This window comes from Chanos chanos, chromosome 7 (assembly GCF_902362185.1).
Source record: "Chanos chanos chromosome 7, fChaCha1.1, whole genome shotgun sequence".
Taxonomy (NCBI): Eukaryota; Metazoa; Chordata; class Actinopteri; order Gonorynchiformes; family Chanidae; genus Chanos; species Chanos chanos.
The window spans coordinates 29,080,955-29,099,495 of NC_044501.1; the positions used below are offsets into that span (position 1 = coordinate 29,080,955).

The 18,541-nt window shown below is 40.6% G+C and overlaps 2 protein-coding genes across 4 annotated transcripts in view; one reads left to right on the plus strand and one right to left on the minus strand.

Annotated features, from left to right (window-relative positions):
• The window catches only part of lmbr1 (limb development membrane protein 1), a 35,390-nt gene extending 34,973 nt beyond the window's left edge, over nucleotides 1–417 (plus strand). For all 3 annotated transcript variants that reach the window (XM_030779938.1, XM_030779940.1, XM_030779939.1), the window contains one exon: nucleotides 332–417. In XM_030779938.1, the coding sequence (XP_030635798.1) occupies nucleotides 332–417 (86 nt within the window). The remainder of the gene's footprint in view (nucleotides 1–331) is intronic.
• Nucleotides 418–5,365: 4,948 nt separating this feature from the next.
• Nucleotides 5,366–14,452, minus strand: rnf32 (ring finger protein 32). The gene is made up of 9 exons (XM_030779150.1): nucleotides 14,444–14,452; nucleotides 13,254–13,339; nucleotides 13,080–13,216; nucleotides 12,423–12,565; nucleotides 10,243–10,275; nucleotides 9,959–10,083; nucleotides 9,529–9,637; nucleotides 6,783–6,980; nucleotides 5,366–5,575 (listed from the first exon to the last, which is right to left on the minus strand). The coding sequence occupies exons 1-9, from the start codon at nucleotides 14,450–14,452 to the stop codon at nucleotides 5,366–5,368; spliced, it is 1,050 nt and encodes a 349-aa protein (XP_030635010.1).
• Nucleotides 14,453–18,541: the final 4,089 nt, after the last annotated feature.

Here is an 18,541-nt window from a genome sequence, read left to right on the forward strand (position 1 = left end):
CTCCAGCTTTGTCTCTGCTCTTAACTGTTGCTGTCTCTTTCGATCCACCTCTGACCCTACCTTTGCTCACATCCTTTGCCCCTCTCATTCATGTTTGTGCATTAGAGTTTTAATTCACGTCACACTCGGGGCCCCGGAGTGACAGCTAGCCAATGAGATCGCAGCCAGACAGATGAGCTGTCCACAGAGCTTCCCAAAGCATGCCTTGACAGCCAATTTGTTGTGTGTGTCTTGAATGACAGCAGGTCTTGTGGTTTCTTAAATTAGTTTTTTCCCCTTTTTTTTTTTTTTTTTTTTTTTTTTTTTTTTAACTTTACTGCCTTCTTTTCAGGTTTGGATAAATTGAATCTGTCAAACAGTCCGACAGACCCAGAGTCGGGAAAACACTCTGCCAACGGGCATCAGAAGACTCTCTGAGACGTTTCAGAAGTTAAGAGGCTAAAACCTGACGATAAAAAAGCCAAAGTACGAGCGAGAGAAAAAAGGTTCATCCACAGAAGGGAATGAAAAAGATGAAGAATCAAAAGAGAGTTCCTAAGATTTTAGTACCATTCCAACACCAAAGGAAAAGTTGTAATGTATGGTACCTACTTAGTACAGACAAGACACAAAAAAAGGGATCTTATCTCTCACCCTTCACCTCGGATATGGGATCTTGTAACACCCTCAAATGCAGAATGCAACTATTCACAATCAACCAATCAATAATCTCCTCTCCTCTGCCCTTCTCCTACCCCATTGTAACCCCCATCTGCAGTATACTGTTGGTGAGCCCATCTTGAGCCTGGTATACCTGCAGATTCTCACTACTGAAGTTTTTTCAGTACATGGAAGTTTGAAGGGAGTCTCATTGATTGACAAGAGGCCATGTTGTTTATATGTTTTGTTTTTTTGTGGGTTTTTTTTGTTTGTTTGTTTTTCCATATGTGATTATACACACTTGATTTCTCACCAGTTGTTTTTAAGGTTACTGCTTTTTTTTTCCCCCTATCAAAATATTACTTCGTAACTGCTCGTCTTTTCCTCTATAATCTGTTCCTTTTTTGGCAACCTCAGTACATGCTTATGGAGCCTGTTGACTGCAGCACTTATGTTAGGGAATAACTTTTTTTTTATGATTATTATTTATTTATTTAGATTTGGGTCTTTTATGCGTATTTTTTTAGAAGTCATTGTGGTGGCATTTGGGGTAAAATGGCACGGTCAGTAAACTGACTCTAATACATAGCAGGTAATTCATCTCAACGGAGACTTGAACTGTCAGTGAGGAGCTTTGCTTATAAATGATATGATATAAAATCAACAACACAGTTAACAGTATATTTAGCAATTTTGTTGCAACAAGGGCATAAACAGTTATTTGCAATGCATCCTCTGCTTTATAAATGCACTTGTCATTCTGCAATAACACACAAGTGATATTGTGGTGGACTGCCACAGTAGTGGTAAACTGTATTATAACTTTTACCACTAGGTGGAGTCTAGTCTATCAGCCTGAAGCTTGATTTAAGGCCCTTGCTTTCTATCCTGATGCTTTCCAGCTGTTGTGACAAGATTTGCCCCCGTTTCTATTCACAAGGATATGAAATGAAACAGTTTACATCTTTCACATTCATATAAATAGGAATTGGTTGTGAGGGCATGTAGGGAAGTTATCACATGTGCTGAGGACTTTGGCCACTGCTGCCTTTTGTAGTAGAGGTTATCTTTTAATCTCTATTTGCCTTACTGCATTTATCAGTCACAGATAAATAGGCTTTGGTTCCAGTTCAAGTCAACGCATTACTGATGTACAGAAGATATCAACATTATATGAAACTATTGAAAATCCCATCCAGGATGCCGTTTTCCTTGCTTGAAAAAAAAATTGACTGAATCTACCCAGCACAGCCTATGACTTTTATTTTGTTACAAAGAATTTGTACTGTCAGTTTATATAGCTTGCCAGTTCTTAGCGCCATGCTGACAACTCTTGCAAAAACACTTTAAAGTTAAAGGTAAAAAGTCCCAACACAGGTTCCATCTCATTACACTCGCTACAACCTGTAGAGTTCATTAGTCTTCAAATGTTGAATTTTAGGTCACTAAAGAGAAAATTATTAAGTTACTAAAAGCAATCTTTGTAGCTCTGTAGTCAGTGTTTCGGAAATTTCAGATACCACTTTACACTAGATCCTACACAGTGTGTACAGTAGACTACTTGGTTCCCAGCTAGCTAGCACAGCAGACTCTGGTATGTCTTTGTTTTCTGTCCATTGCAGGTTAAGCCCATAGTTACAGCATTTGTCTGGTGTTCACAGATGTACCTTAGTCTATATGGGTACACGAATCTCTCCACTATATGAGAAGTCTATTTCACCGCTTACTAGTAATTCAGTTTCTGAAAACACAGCACAAATTGCCATTTTCTTCATGACGGACTATAGATTTAATATCAATTCTTTCTTTTCAGTGTTTCACATTTTGTGTTCCACATTGTTGGTGTATGTGTGGTTATGTACAAAGATTTTCGTCCATACAAAACTATAATGTGATTTAAGATACTTTTTTTCATTTACAGGTTAAATTTTGCAGACATTCCCACACCTTTACTGGTAAAAAAAAAAAAAAAAAAAAAAAAACATGTCAAATTTAAACACTATGTACACCTCTTTTAGTAGCTATCATAGTCATTCCAGTCATCACCAAAAAACTTCATTTAATGTTTGGGAAATCTTTTTCTCTCTCTTCTCTCTTCTTTTTTTTCCCTTTACCAACTGGGCCGACTGAGTGTAAAATAAGGAACCTCTGTCATTTTTTTGGGCTGAGTCAAACCTCATCTTCATGTAAATATTGTATTCACACGTGTATATTTCATACATTTGCTTTTTGTTGTTGTTGTTATGATGTTGATGTGAAATACAGGGCTACACTTTAGCCTTGTGTACAGTCTGTTTCAGCTGTAGGCCTGGTCAGATGGGTCTCTTTCTCCGCGGTGTTGTTCGTTGTTAAAAATTCAGCTCTGATGCCTTAACAGGGGAGGATCTCGCAAGCTGTTCTGTTCCTAGTCATCTTTTGTGCAGAGTATGAAAGGTAGAAACTGTGTGTTTGTGTATGTGTGTGTGTGTGTGTGTGTGTATTTGTATGTATTTGTGTGTGTGTGTGTGTATTTGTGTGTGTGTGTGTGTATTTGTGTGAACAGGCGCATGTGTGCCTGTGTAACCTAGCATCTGTGTGCACCTTTTGAAAGACAAACTCACTGTGAATCCCTCTTGTAAATGTAAAAAAGAAAAATCAGACAATGTTTTTACACCAAAAAAACACCAAGTGGTTGAACAGAACAAGGCCAAAAGAAGGAGGAAAAAAGAAATGAAAAGAATTCTTCAGTGCAAGGCCAACTATGTGCTTACTGTGGTCTTCTAAATTTTCATGCGAAGGACTGAAGATTTTTACCAGTTGGGGAAAAATACTGGTACATGACCACATTTCATTTTAACTATTGAGATTTTATATATTTGAGCATTATACGTTGCAGTGCTTTGGTCAAGTCAAAGAATTCACATGAGGGACGCTGAATTTGAACCTGTGAAAGTGTTGAGACTGATATGTTAATGGATTTTATAGTTAAACGTGATGTGTCATTTTTGGTGATTCCGTGCCATTAATAGTAAAGAAAAATGGTTGATGGAGGAAAGTTTTTTTTTGTTTTGTTTTGTTTTTTGTGAAGTTTAACAAAATATGCAATTTGAAAAACATTGTCTTTTCGTCAATTGATTTGCACAACAAATATTTTCATTGGGAATGTTTGAGGGGGGGAGGGTGTGTCATATATTTGTCTTGTAAAAGGTCTTGTCAGAAATACATGTTTCTTGTTTTGAGTTCAATTTCAAATTTTGATGTATCCGTCATCTCTGGGCATGAATCAGATTAACAGTCTAAACGTCTTGTACCATAAAGTTCTGCAGGTCTTGGTAGTGGATTCTCGCCAGTGTTTTTATGAGGTCTTAGAAGGTTGCTGTGTGTCGAGCCTGGCTTTTACACTTCGTCCTACCTCTGTGTAGCACAAATCTGTTAGAGAAATCTGTTTTTTGGAACAGAACCGATTGCCGTGATGCAGTCGGATTGTACTGTGAAAAGACAATGCATGAAGGAATTGACCAAACCCACCAATTCCCTCACAGGTGAACTTTTAACGGGTGTACTTCCCTGCTGGACACTTGTCAGCTCTCAAAGACAGCATAGAAAAAAATGTTACTGCTTAATGGGGACTTAATAGTGAAATGAGCAAAGAATATCTACTACAAAACCATTTAGAAGGTTTCCCTAAGTTCAGTTCTAGAATTTAGAACCACAGAATCGATGGGGTTCTAATCAAGGCATTGTTAGCATATGAAGCTGACATGCTCAAGAACGTTTTGGCATTCCATTAGTAGAATCTCGGAGACTGACATCCCAAGAGTGGGGAGACACACAAGCAACCACACACCAAAACAATCTGTCCTTTTTTTCTTTCTTTCTCTCTTTTTTTTTTTTTCCTTTTAGCTTTACTTATGGGCTAAGTCAGGTTCTCCTCCTGTCTGACTGAAGTGTGTCCATTGTTTTTTCAGTGCGCTCTCGTTTCTGGGAGCTCCACAGAGATCCACTAAGAAGGTGAACACAGAAGGAGAACTGCAATCATAATCTGTCGTTTGCATGTTTCTTACAGAACATGCCTGAATGTATTTTTTTTTTATTGTATTGATTTTGCAATCTTACTATTTTTTTCTTGTCTGTGATGTCTGCAGTGTTTAATACCTTTGTTTTAGTTTACATTGTACATTTTTTTTTCATTGACAATAAAGTTTGCGACTTGTTACCACGCGTATCAGAGTTTTTGCCTCTGTTAAGACACGCTTCATATAATGTTACCTTTCTCTATGGGAGTAATCTTTTCATTTGTAGGAATGGCACTTGGAGAGAAATGTAGTGACCGAATGTATTCAGCTGTACCTTTAATAACATGTGAAATCCTTTTCTTTTCAGCGCTACGAGAATAGGTCATGTAGTCTGACAGAGTAGACTGCGTCTGACATTTATAGATTTACTATATTTAGAGACTGCAGTGACTGTACTTTTACGGTACTGTTAAGACATTATTGGGTCAAGGGCATGATGTGTTCCTTATTTTAATCGCTTGAAAAACAAATAAACATATTCTTAAACTGACAGTCAAAATGGCTGTTTGCAACATTATGAGTTACCAAGAAGGCTTTGAAATTGGGTCACATACGTACATGCTGCAAATCTGGAGCAAAGGTGCATCACAGTGTAATTCACACCCGTGACACAAGAGGAAAAGTTACCAAACCTCTGCTTCGTCATTAAGACCCACGTGCGTGTTGTGTGTCTACACTAGTTTGGTGGAGTAGTGTGCCCTGCAGAGGGGGCAGGTTGGCCGCCCCTCCAGGCAGAAGAGTTCAAAGGCCTGCAGACAGGGCTGGTGGAAGAGGTGAGAACAGGAAAGCAGAAGCACAGGTCTGCGAGTCGCTGACCCAGAGTGAGGAGAGGCCAAGGGGGTCAGACAGATGGGACAGTCCACGACATCTCGCTGGATGGCCTGGGAAAGACGGCAAGAACAACAGGTAGAAATGCTGCTAATGCCAGTGTTACAGTTAATCACACATAGACTTAAATGATCGTAGCTGAAATGATATCCTTTAATTATCAATGTATGAACCACTGAAATTCTTCATTGTAGTCTTTACAGCAACCAGGGCTTTTCTAAGCACATCCATCCTCACTACTAACAAAAGAGTTCTACAAATCCCTGAATTAATCTAGGGGAATAACAACGAGACAATGGTTCCAGTGTGAGCAAAAACAAACAAAAAAAAAAAGACAGTAGCAATTTGGTAGCAACTGAGAGAACCGAAAAACGTTTTCCCTCTCACTTTCAAAATAGTGTCTAATCAGTTTGAGTGTCAAACACAGACACCTTCCTCATTGTCTGCACTCAGTCAGGAGTTGTCTGATTGGCACGTCAAGTGTTCACGATTAGCAGGATTTATGTTTCTGCGTCAGAGTTTCGATGAAAACGGTGGAACATGGGGACAGTTACCCGTCGTTTATCATCTACCACCTGACAGCTTCCTTTATTGGCTGGGCAACTGATCTGTACCACGGTAAAACATTTCATAAACTTGTGATAATGAGCCAGTGTGTGGGGTTTACAACATGTTTGCCTTGGTGGAAACGGCAAACACAGAGTCTCAGTGTAAACAACTCTGATATCTCTCTCCCCCTTCCTCCGAATGCTGCACGCAGCACATCTCGGCTGAACAATTCCTGGCCACCGCCTTCTCTCGCACACGAGATAGCTAAAGTCAGGTACGTTTCTTCCGTTTGTGAAAGAAACAGAGAGAAACAAAAAAAAGAAACTCTGTTGGCTGGAGTGAAAGATCCCAACAATGAGCTGCCAGAAACACAAAATCTACCTCTCTTTTCCCTCCCTCCCCCCTCCTGATGAAAGGCCTATAGCGTGTTCTTTGGAGACGCTTTGTGTTTTTTGGTAAACACCAAGGATTACTCCCCTTCCATTCATTTAAGCGAACAATCATCCAGGGCACGATTTGATAGAGTCTGAATCAAAAACATCTGAGCGTTTTGGGACAGGTGATGGCACGTCAAACCAAGGGCAGGACCACATCAGGACTCTGGGAGGGATTAAGGCATTGACGAGATGGCTTTTGATTGAGCGCCTCGGCATTTGAGCGAGCGCTGGGGCCATGTCTGTGGAAACGCTGGACGGGGGAAAAGTGCTTTACCTTCTCCTGCACTGTCTGCCAGTCCTCCTCATCGTCGTTTTCGTCGCTGTTGTTGTTTTTGTCTTCCTCGCTGCCGTGTTCCCATTCGAGGCGACGGCGGACGTCTCTGCTCGCCTCTAACGAGCGATCGATGTCTGCAAGAAAGGCCTCGACGTCACTGTCGCACGACCGCACCAGGTTATCACTCATCTCCTGAAACTGATTAAAACGAATGAGATGAAACAAAACGGGAGGGTGGGTGGGTGGGTAACATCTGGTGTGTTTGATTCAAGACGTGAATGGCAAGAATGTTTTATCAAAACAAAAATCAATTCTTAATGTTTGGCACCGTCAGCAGAGAAAAGCAGATCGATTGTAATATGGGCGTCCTTATGAAATGGCTCACACTGACACACACACACACACACACACACACACACTCTGCTGCTGCTACCAGAATTTCAGAGTCCCTTTAGTGACAACAGTAAGAGCTTTACAGCTCTATTTTATCAGCAATTAAACAGCCGTTAACTGTTCAAATTAGTTCAACACGCAGACTTCTCCAAAGAGAGGGCAAACAACACCCAGCCAGGTGAACTTTGCCTTCCTTTTTTTTCTCAAAGGCGAGAGAACAGAGCAAAAACAGAGCAGGTGCAATCAATCTAAATGTCACCATTCTACCTCTATAATGTGTTGACTTATGGTAGGACCGCAGCAAAAGTAAAACCGGAAAAAAAAAAAAAGGGCAAGGTTGTGACAGGTTATCTCAGAGTCAGCTGATAAATTTGGCACCATTCTCTCTGGTTGCTTTTGTGTGTGTGTGTGTGGTTGGTTGGTTGGTTAAAGGTCTTACAGAGTGTAATGTTCCTATAGGGATCCAGACTCAATCTACAGTATAGTTCATCTCCATTATAACTGCTCTGTAAGTAGAGGATTTTTTTTTTTTTTTTAAATCCATTTTTATGCCATTTCCTGCTGTTCTAAACATCCTAGTGATCACACTGTGTCTTATTTCTCTCCTTTGTGTCATATGAAGCCACAAAGGTGAATCCTCCAGGCCCTCAGAATTTCATACTCTGGTTGGTTCACGTATCGACATTCAGACGGAAGGAAGAGCCCTGACCGAGCTTTAGCCAGTTGTTTTTAGACACCTATCAGAAAATCCCTAATGTGGAGCGGACACATTCAGCTGGAAACCTGACCTACCGGGTCATCCAGAAGAAGAGTGAGAACAAAAAAAAGACCTAACTAGAGGTAGATGTTTTGCACCATCCTAATAAATAAATAAATAAACAAACAAACAGATTCCACATTAAAGCAGGACGTACATCCTTCCTTACAAGAAGTCATCAATGCAAAAAAAAAAAAACCCCCCAAAAAACTATTCAAACCTTTATCATTGACAATATCCTTTGTGTAGTTGGTTGATACCCAAGGCATTGTGGGAAGACCACCGAAGAGTCCCTTTGTGTTGCTCTCTCACTAGATGGCAATCTTCCCTTTCAATGGCTGTTGCCAAGGCAGCAGAAAAACCTCCAGTAACAGGGGGACCCTGGGACCCTGACCAGTGTTACTACCAGTGAACCATCTACCCGTGAGGTTATCTTTACCTGTGGGTCAGACCTGTGGTTCTCCCAACACCCCAGTTCCCTCTGACTCCCTCTGCACTATGTCACTGAGTTTATCAACTACCTGAAGACTCTTCACTGTGTTTCACACTGTTTTCCCGTATGTGGTGTGTCCCACTTATTTTGTTAGTACTGTCTCAGTCCTGAGACCATAGGAAAAAAAAAAGGTCTGTCATAAGACATGAGATGCCTGTTGCAAAGGTGTGTGGATTTACTTCAGTCTCTGTAGACTTTTGACATAATCTTAAACCACATTTGAGGACTAAATCTCTCTATGTCGATATTTGGCGGTTGTTGTTTAATCCAACAGTCTTCTCTGAGAGCAATGATAGAAAATGTTGTTGTCTGTATAGGTGATAGGTGATAAAATTCTCACTACTCAGATATTAGCGATATGATATATATATATATATATATATATATATATATATATATATATATATAAAAAGCAGATGTTGGTGTGATTTTTCACTGATTGAAAAAAAAATGTGTTTATATGAGCTTTGTTCCATTGATAGATCATTTGTTGGATAGGTTGGTAAAACTGCAAGGCATTTAAGAGACTACAGAGAGAGAAAAAAACAACGTGAAAGCAGCCAATGCAAAGAGAAAGTCGTCTCTCGCCGTCGGCAGGTAAACACTCCAGATCGGACCAGTCTTTGTGTCTGCTGCAGGAATGTCCGAGTGTGTTTGTCCAAATACACACTCACCTTAATGTGTTTACAAACAGTACATAATTCACACGGCATCAAAGGCCCCTCCGCTTCTTAATCCTGCCCAACACACACACACACACGCGCTCTACCCCTGGCCTCCAGACAGAGGAGACGCACTGACCTGGGATCAGCTTTACTTGTCCTCATCCGTCAACACCGGCGAAACGCCAGTGCAACCTCAGACTACTGTCTACCGTTACACAAGCTACGACACGTGTGTGTGGGCATAACAACTCAACGACGTCCACAGAATGCCAGCTACAGGTAGCATATAAAAAAAAAAAAAAAAAGAAAAGAAAAGAAAAATAATAACCACAAATTTCTTTTGATTTGCTTTGTTCATGACATGAAATGCCTCATAGCGTATTTGTTCACACACAGAATGAACCAAATCAAATATTGTTGAATTGACAGAAAGATTACCTTTGCTTCAAAGAACTTCCTTCTCAGACTCTTGTCTTTCGGGGGAACGCGCCTTCTGACGTCTTTGTACCACTTCCGAACTACATAGCCACGATAACACGCCTGTATTCTGAGACAAGTCAAAGAACATACATATGAAAATAATTATTCTAAAACCCAAAACACTTTTTTTTTTTAACTAGAAAGAAAACGCTGAGCCATCCTGAGAATCTCTAAAGGCCTTGACGCACAGGCCCAAGGAACTTGGCTCAAAACAGTCAAATTTTACACACCATTTCAAAGATGTTTTTCTTAAACTGGTAATATTACAATTCGTTCTGTTATTAATACAAAAGATACTCATGCAGCTTAGACATGATGCAGAGAAGTTTGTGGGCTTTTTATCCTCTGCTTACAAAAAAAAAAAAAGAGAAAGCAAGAAAACATTTACTTGACTGCACATTTCTCTCTGTAGATCCGTGCAGCGTCATGAATTACTCGAGTTTCATACTCTTCCTTCCTGCACACAGGACAGCACTTCCTGCCGGAGTATCTCTCATAAGACTTCAGACACACCTGAGTACAGAGAACCAGAGGGGTCAACTCTCATTTATAACAACAAGGACATTTTCTTCACAAGTATCATTAATTTAACAGTAATTTTTATCATACTATTGACGCAGATGGTGCTCAGACATGATGCAGTGATATATGATGTTTGAAAATGTAGCTTACTTTGTGAAAAATGTGAGAGCATGAAAGCAGAACCTGTTGAGATATAAAAAAAAAGTTTTAGACAGCGTTGTTTCTTATTTATGAAACATTAACATCTCCTTAATATCCCCATAGCAACACACAAAATTCTAATCCATGAGACTCCGTGACTGGACTCCTTAATTCTTTGTTTGACCAAATTCTCGCTCACACACGGAGGCAGGAGATCGATGGGCTGACTTTTCCTGTCTAAATGAGTCTGGCATGAGGAGGATCCCAGGGGAAAAACTGATGGTGTATTGCTTTTCACTGTTTCTCTAAGTGTTTTGGTGAGGCCCGGTGAGGAAGGTGTGCGTGTGTTTGTGTGTTTTTGCTGTATAGTTGGTGTACGTATGTCTGTTACAGTGTGCAGAAGTTCAGTATGGGGTATGTATATCTCTGGGTTCAGTCACTTTATGTTTGTGAGAATAATGCGCGTGTATACCGTGAACTTATATGTAATAGTGGAGTGGCTGACAGAGAGACAACCTGCCAAGAAGGTTGAGACCCAAGTCAAAGCCTTTCAGCTTGTGTGTGTGTGTGTGTGTGTGTGTGTGGGCACACATGTGTGTATGTGTATGCGTGTGTGTGTGTATGTGTATGCACGCGTGTGTGTGTGTGTTTGTGTGTGCGCGCGCACAAAAAAGCCAATCTGGAGGGAAGGAACTCCATTGATTTCTCATTGTTTTGGGCCTGAGCACTGCGCCCTGTGCACTCTGGAGAAGAGGCTCCCTGCAGAGTACAATCCATACCCACCTCTCCAGCCTCCATTAAACGAGACACACACACACACACTGACACAGCACACATACACACACACACATACCATGCACCCATGCACGCACGCACACACACACACACACACACACACACACACACACACACACACACCTAAGAGAAGAAAGACCTCCCAGACAGAGGTTAGGAGGGAGAGCTGCAGTTGATGATTTAAACTCTGATACATTGAACGCCTTGGGATGCAGCTTAACTAAAAATTTCATGCTAAGGCAAGATTTCAAATCACATATCACATATGACATAGCAAATGACTGTTATGTGAAGACACCGAGCATTGGATATGTTGTCTTAAGAGAGAGGATCCATTCTGAATGTAATTCAGTGCATTTTGCATATGTCTTTAGACTGAGGTGCAAGGCCATGATTCAATGTATCTTTGCTGGTGCAATTAGGAATTAAATACGATACACGAAGGAATACATCTCAATGACAAAGACTTTCCAATAACTACTCACTAAATCTCAGTTAAGTGTTTTATAACAATTGTTCCAAGTTTCCTTTTTTTAAACTGTCCCTTGTGTAACATGAGGCTCTAATTAGCATTCCCCCCCACCACACACACACACACACACACACATACACACACACACACACACACACACACAGACAAACTCTAACTAATATTTACACATGCATCTATGGCAACACTGAGCTTTGTTGCTCTGTGCAGCCGGTCTTTTCTCCCTTCCTTGCATTCTTGGGCAGATTGGCATCTTAAAAGGGGCTTGGGAAGGTGTGAACGAATGACCCCCCCCCCAAACACACACACACACACACACACACACACACACACACACACACACTAACCCACTGATTGCTACATCACCGCGTCACAGTTCAGTTCCAAGGCAGTATGGGTAAATTTGTACAGTTGTCCACACAGATTAGAGCACACAGGAACCCCCAGGGGAGGAGAAAGGGAAGGCTGGCAGTCCGCTGACTGAGGGAACACAAGCGTCTATTCAACAGACGTAACATACCTGAGCAGTTACAGCTGGGATACATGAAGAGGCAAACATAAAGGGAACCAGGTAAGAGGTTATGTATGTGAATAGGTAAAGAGAGACCGTCTGTGTGCAGAAACAATAACAGCGGGGGGTGGCTGACAATTTGTGATTGGTGTAGATCATGGCTGAAAATATTGAGTATCTGCACAGGTTTACTAAGAGATCAGTTGTGCGTCTCACCGCAGTAGAACAGTGTACATTCTTCCCTACAACTAAGTAGATTTGGTGTGTGTTTGACAGGTAGTGTTTGACGCTTATTCTACTTCAACGACTGGTATAACATGAAGAGGAAATATTAAATTGTTTTGTCTGTAACTGAACAGGTAATGTCCAGTGCACGGTGGTTTGGCTAAGTACCTGAGCCTGCAGTTTAAACTCCTCTCGACAGATGACACAGGGCAGAGAGGAGTCGCCTGCTCGGACTGACCTGGACTTGACCTCGGTCCATTCAGCCACGGTCAGTCTTCTGGAAGGCCCTGCCACCAAACCGAGCCGCTGAGCTGTAACCGTGGCAACATCATCATCATCATCGCCGTAATCATCATCATCATAAACAAAAACATAAACAACGTCATCTGCTTATATAAGAACAACAAAGAAAGAAAACATGATTTTTATTTTATCAGCGTTAAAATAAGAAAGTCATGACTAGACAGATTTGAAGTTCCAGAAGTTCTAGAAATGTGATTGGTTATATGGTCTGAAGGAACACTCCTCGACATTCATACGACAGTTTAAATTCATTTGTTTTTCCAGGCATTATGAGCAGGAGTGTCATTGTTTGATGAAATGTAAAAACTATAGTGTCCTCTACAACAATATCATAGATTATGACAAAACAACATGCAAGCACCTGTTTGTGCGACCCAATAATTGAGGATTCATAAAACTTAATCAATCATAATTGGTACAATCCTGCCCTTTTTCATTATGCTGTCATAACTGTTCATAAATGACAGGTAATAGCAACTCTATGATACCCTTGTATCATATTTCCAGAATATTCAAATGTACCAAGTGTCATCGGTGGTGGGGGCGGATCCAGGACATATTCTCTCTCTTCTGTCTGTCTCTGGGGTTTACTGGAGTCATTACGAATCCCACTGACTCTCCCGTCACGGGTCTCAGTGGAGGACTTTCTGTCCAGGCCTCTGCAGGGAGATTCTCGGGGGGGGCAGACTCTGCCGCAGTGCTAGGCTGCTTGAGATGTGATCCTGCAAAGCCACAGCGGCTAAGGCCAGTTTACTGCTCGAAACTTTAAAGCAGCTCTCCCTCTGAGAGAGAGAGAGAGAGAAAGAGGAAGACAGAGAGAGGGAGAGAGGGGAAGACAGAGAGAGAGAGAGAGAGCAAGAGAGAGAAGGGGGGGGGGGGGGGGGGGGGGGGGTAGAGAGAGAGAGAGAGAGAGAGCGCGACACAGTCAATCAAAAAGCCTGTTTCAGAGCCAGCAGATCAGAACAGAAACCTGTCTAAAGACAAACATATTATGCAAAGAGGCAGTCTATAAAGGGTTTATAAAGGATTAGTACATGGTTAATAAATCTGTGGGGGTTTTTTATTTGTATTGAATCTGACATTAACACCCTAAGGTGCTGAGAACACAGTTTAACACATTTTTCATATTTTCTACATAGTCCACAGTAGCTTTCAACAGATGATTAATTAGGCCACAGGTAAAAGATACGCTAATGTAATGGTATAATGAAATTGACACGGTGGCAGCTCTCTGTTCATAATTAGATTATTGCATTGACTTTCAACAAATTGATACCCTTATCCTACAGACACACAAAATGTCTCTCCCGGGATTTTGACTGAAGCGCATCTTAATCAAGTCGGAGCATTACGCCTACGGTCATATCTGTTATGCCTTGTCATGCTGAACGCTCTCATGCTGTTTGATGTTAGCAGCATATGGAAACTGGATTTAGCCGGAGTTGGCTCAGTCTTACAAGAAAGTTTTTTGTTGGAGTATTAATTTACAAGATTGGCCAAATGGGCTAAGTTACTTAGCAAGTCTTTCAAGCTAAGATTGACAACACACTCCTCACCATCGAGCAACTTAATTCCAGGGCAAAGAAAACCTATCAGTTCATTTTTCTAATATTTCCTTTTTCTCTGAAGGTGCTTTTGGTGTCGTATCAGTGCATAACAGCTAGCAAAACAACTTCGGTTAAATTGCATGCAGCAAGCCATGACTTGCAAACGACCATACAATAACCCTTCATTAGACAAATATAATGGGTACTGTTTACACACAGCCATATTCCATGTCTTAACAGCTACACGTCCTTCGTCTTTAAAGTATACTCTCACATATTTAACACCATTTCATTGTACACGAACCAAATCAAAGCAACTAAAGAATAAAACAACTTTACCTTCCGCATAGCTATCCATGGAAGCTCTGTTTATATGGTTGCTAAGCAACAGAGGTACTCTTCAGTCAACTTGACTGTTTCAAGTCAAGCTAATAGAGACAAGTGTTCAGTTAAGTTGAGGTAGAATTCCAATAGTAAAACGAAATATATCACGCTTTCAGTTAATATTAACAGGTAAACGTTAAAAAGGTTTGTTTCAATTTCTGGTTCTTACTTACGCCTTTAGAGTCCAAACAGAGAAAAAGAACTGGTGTTATGTTGTTTCGTATTGATCTCTTATTGTCGTCAACGATATCTATGATTTAAATTATTTGTTGTTTCAGCGTATCTGCAGACGGTCACCTAATTATGAATCATCATTAGTAGTATACAGCAGAAAGTCCTAGAATAAACCTAACCGCTTTTGAATTTGTTGGATCGAATTGCTATATAACATCAAATAACATTAAGATACAGCAGTAGGTCTGTAAGCATAATGGAATGCATGAATGGAAAATAAGCTTTTCTAAAGAGCAGCAAAATGATCTAGATGAGACCTAATATCTTGTTTATTAATATCACAATAGTCCCATGTTGTTATGGTTCCTTGCTTTTCAAATGCTACATGCACTGGCTTGAGAAAGCCTGGTGAACATTTGTTGTTTTGTATATAGATGCTCTGAATCTACAGTAAACATTTATGCATCACTGACTGGTGCTGACAGGCACAGAAGACACTAACTCTCTCCAGCAGCTACTGAGGTCAAGGAGTGGTTACACCACATGACCAAAAAAGGACTGACTTTAGTGCCATGAAATGGCTCAGAGAGCTGTAGTCCAGTGATGGGCCTCGCTAAACTAATCTGCTCATACCTGAGCTCTGAGCTCAGGTGTTCCTCCAAGGTCATCCTCAGATAAAAAAACAACACAAAACAAAACAAAACAAAACATAAAAACACACACGCTGGGTTCCTTTTTCTCAAAAAGGAACGAGATGACGAAAGTCATTTGCTTTATGTCTCACCGTCACCCGCAAACATACACGTTGTCGTTCGTCCATTTGAAAATGCTTTCAGGCCCCCTGATGCACTTTGATGTTCCAGAGCAGACTTGGTGAGAACAGATGGCTATGGATGACACCCATCTCTGGGATCTGTCAGTCAAAGCAGCCGTCTAAAAAAAACCAGCCTCGGGAATCTGTCTAGCGGAGTGGAGGGATACCCTTGTGTGTGTTTTTTTCAAGAATCCGAGCACATTCTTGAGATTAGTCGAAGAAAAGCACAGACCGCGGCCCTAATGCCCCAGACAAAGGTGTGGAACAATTTATTAGTGGAGAATTCAGCCCCTCAGTTTGCTATCAAAGGGGCTGTCTTCCACAGTGTTCGACCCTGGGCCTTCGTTTGTGTTTTTAAGTAAATAATCGCGGCTCAAAAAAAAAGATATAAGCAGAGATGGGCCTCAAGCCCTCACATAAAGGATGCTTTCTTTTAACTGTCATCAAAATGGATTTCAGTGTGTGCTTTTATTTTCAACAAGGAACACTGTTTGTCTTTTTTCTTCTCTATAAATACCGTTTTAAAGAGCTTTTTATTTGACTTTCTTCCCCGTGAACCTCTTTACCTGCTCTGTGGTATTTTGAAAAGAAAAAACTCACCTTGTCGTGCAAAGAGCAGATGACTTAAGAAACAGGAGGGAGAGAAATGAAAAAAAAAAACACAGTGTGTTGCTGCATTCAGTGTTTCGCTTTGAAAATGAAGTCCATGCCGTACCCTTTTACAAGGCACAGACAGCTTGAAAAGGGAAAAATAATCCAGCTATTTATCTGTGTTCAAAGAGATGGGCCAGGTATGTAAATAGCAACATGTTCTGATGAAACCTGAAAAAAGAACAGCAAATGGAAAGAACATAATGATTGTTTATTGAGTTGAAAATGCACAATGGCAGATGTGCAATGCATTTTATGAGAGCCAGTTTCAATGAAGAGCTACTGTGAAGACTGCTTAAAATTTTATTTTGCACCAATAAAAACACTGATGCAGATGGCTCCAAAGAACACCTCCACTCGACGTGCACAACAAACTTGTGTACAGTGACCTCTTTTTGATGGTGATATAAAGAAGAAACAGTCAGTGCCAGCAGGTTAATTAACACAGGAATAACAAGCAGCGGAGAAAAAACAAGAGGTCAAGACACAAGAGAAGAATTAATATCAATAACTGTTCGTTCAAACTTTAAAAACACAGCCTTTTCTCAGTTTACTCTGAAATACACAGGCACAAAAGTAAAATAATTATCTTAATTTTAGTAATTCCAAGAAAGCTGTTTCCCTGACCCCTGCTCATAGTTTTTATTCACATATTCCCACCTCTGTCAACAAGGCTTCTTTAATATCATAGCTCTCTGTCATGTCCCTCTCGGATCGAGATGCACCGGGCTGTTAACAGATTTTGTATTTTGCCCCTGTCAATCTGTCCATGAACTCACTTTAAAACCTAGCCTCTCCCTTTCACATCTTGTGACTCTAGTCTTGACCCATGCCTGTGGAATTTGGATCCATGCTGTCACTCAGGGGGACCTTTTTTTTGGTAGATTTAGAGCCTTAAAACTCAGGGTCTAACCAGATTTGCACACTCCAACCAAAAGTTTCCTCTCAGACACACTAACTGAAATTCTTTAGGTAATTTAACAACTGGTTTTTAATAGTTTAATTTACAGTTAATTTTTACTCAACATGACTTGACTGATAAACTGGCACACAATCTTTTTTTTTTTTTTTTTTTTTTTACAAATGCCTACTTTTTTCGAGGAGTAATATGTTAGACACACACAATATACAGTTGGTACACTTTAAGTTCACCCTAAAACAGAAACTGCTTTGTTAAATACAGCATTGTCCTCAAATGAATAATGGACAGAGAATTAGAAGGGAGTGGGGGCAAGTTCAGATGTTTAATTAACAATTATGTCAGCTATAGAGAGGACCCCAGTAACAGTTTTTTTTTTTCATCACAGGGACATTTTACGACCTACCCATACCCACCTCCTAATATGACTTTAATCACCTGATGGATAAAAGGGCTTGTCCCTCCTGGGGAAATGAAGAGGATACCAATCAAAAGCAGGAGACAGAAATGCAATACCATTCGCTGTAATCTTGTACGTCACTGCTGACTAAGTAAGCCCGTAAAAACAACATGGCCGTCAATGCTGAGATGAGAGATCCAAATGATTCAACATGTCCTCTGCAAATGAAATACAAATCACTGCAGGCTTTGGGATTTTACTTCATTTACTAAGTGCTACATTACCTCATTCTTTGGACCTGACAATGGATTTCCCATAAATCCACTGGCGGCTGAAATGACAAACGTGCTCACATATCACGGAATGTGGCAGCGCCTATTAGCACTTGAGAAGTTATTGATCGACCATTTTGATTAATCTGTCTGAGGGGTCCTTCCTTAGCTCTCCAGACCATTCGGGCTGCCTATGTGGACTGCCCCTCTGAACTTCCCACTCTCAATTACCTTGGCTGAGCTTAGACTGCTGAGGGTGAACTCTGGCATCAGGACATCCAATTCAGAGCCCTACCGGCCACAGAGTTCAAAATTACGTCTGCTTCTTCCTCTTCTCTCTCTTGCTCTCTCTTTTTCTCTCCCCCACTCTCTCTCTCTCTCTCTCTCTCTCTCTCTCTCTCTTGCTCTCTCTGTCTCTCTCTCTCTCCTCTTCTGTGTGAAAAAATTTGTTTTAAGGAACATTAAAGAGTAAAATGAACCAGCTGGCTTGAACTATCCATTTAAAAATGTATTCATTTGGCCCACAACATGAAGTAATGGTTGGCTATTGAGAGTGGTTATCCACTCATTATTGCACTGTTGGTTAGGTAAACAGGAAATGAGGAAATATTAGAGAGATTACAGACAATTTGATTGATAGAAATGAGATTATGTACATCCATTCAAATTAGGCCATTTATTGGTCACTACCAACATAAACTGTCCATACAAAAAGCACTAAATGTAATTTCTACAGGAAACAAGTACAAATGATACATGCTATGACATATAACAATAATGGCAGTAGCAAACAGTGCGATAACTAACAAATACTGGCTAAACA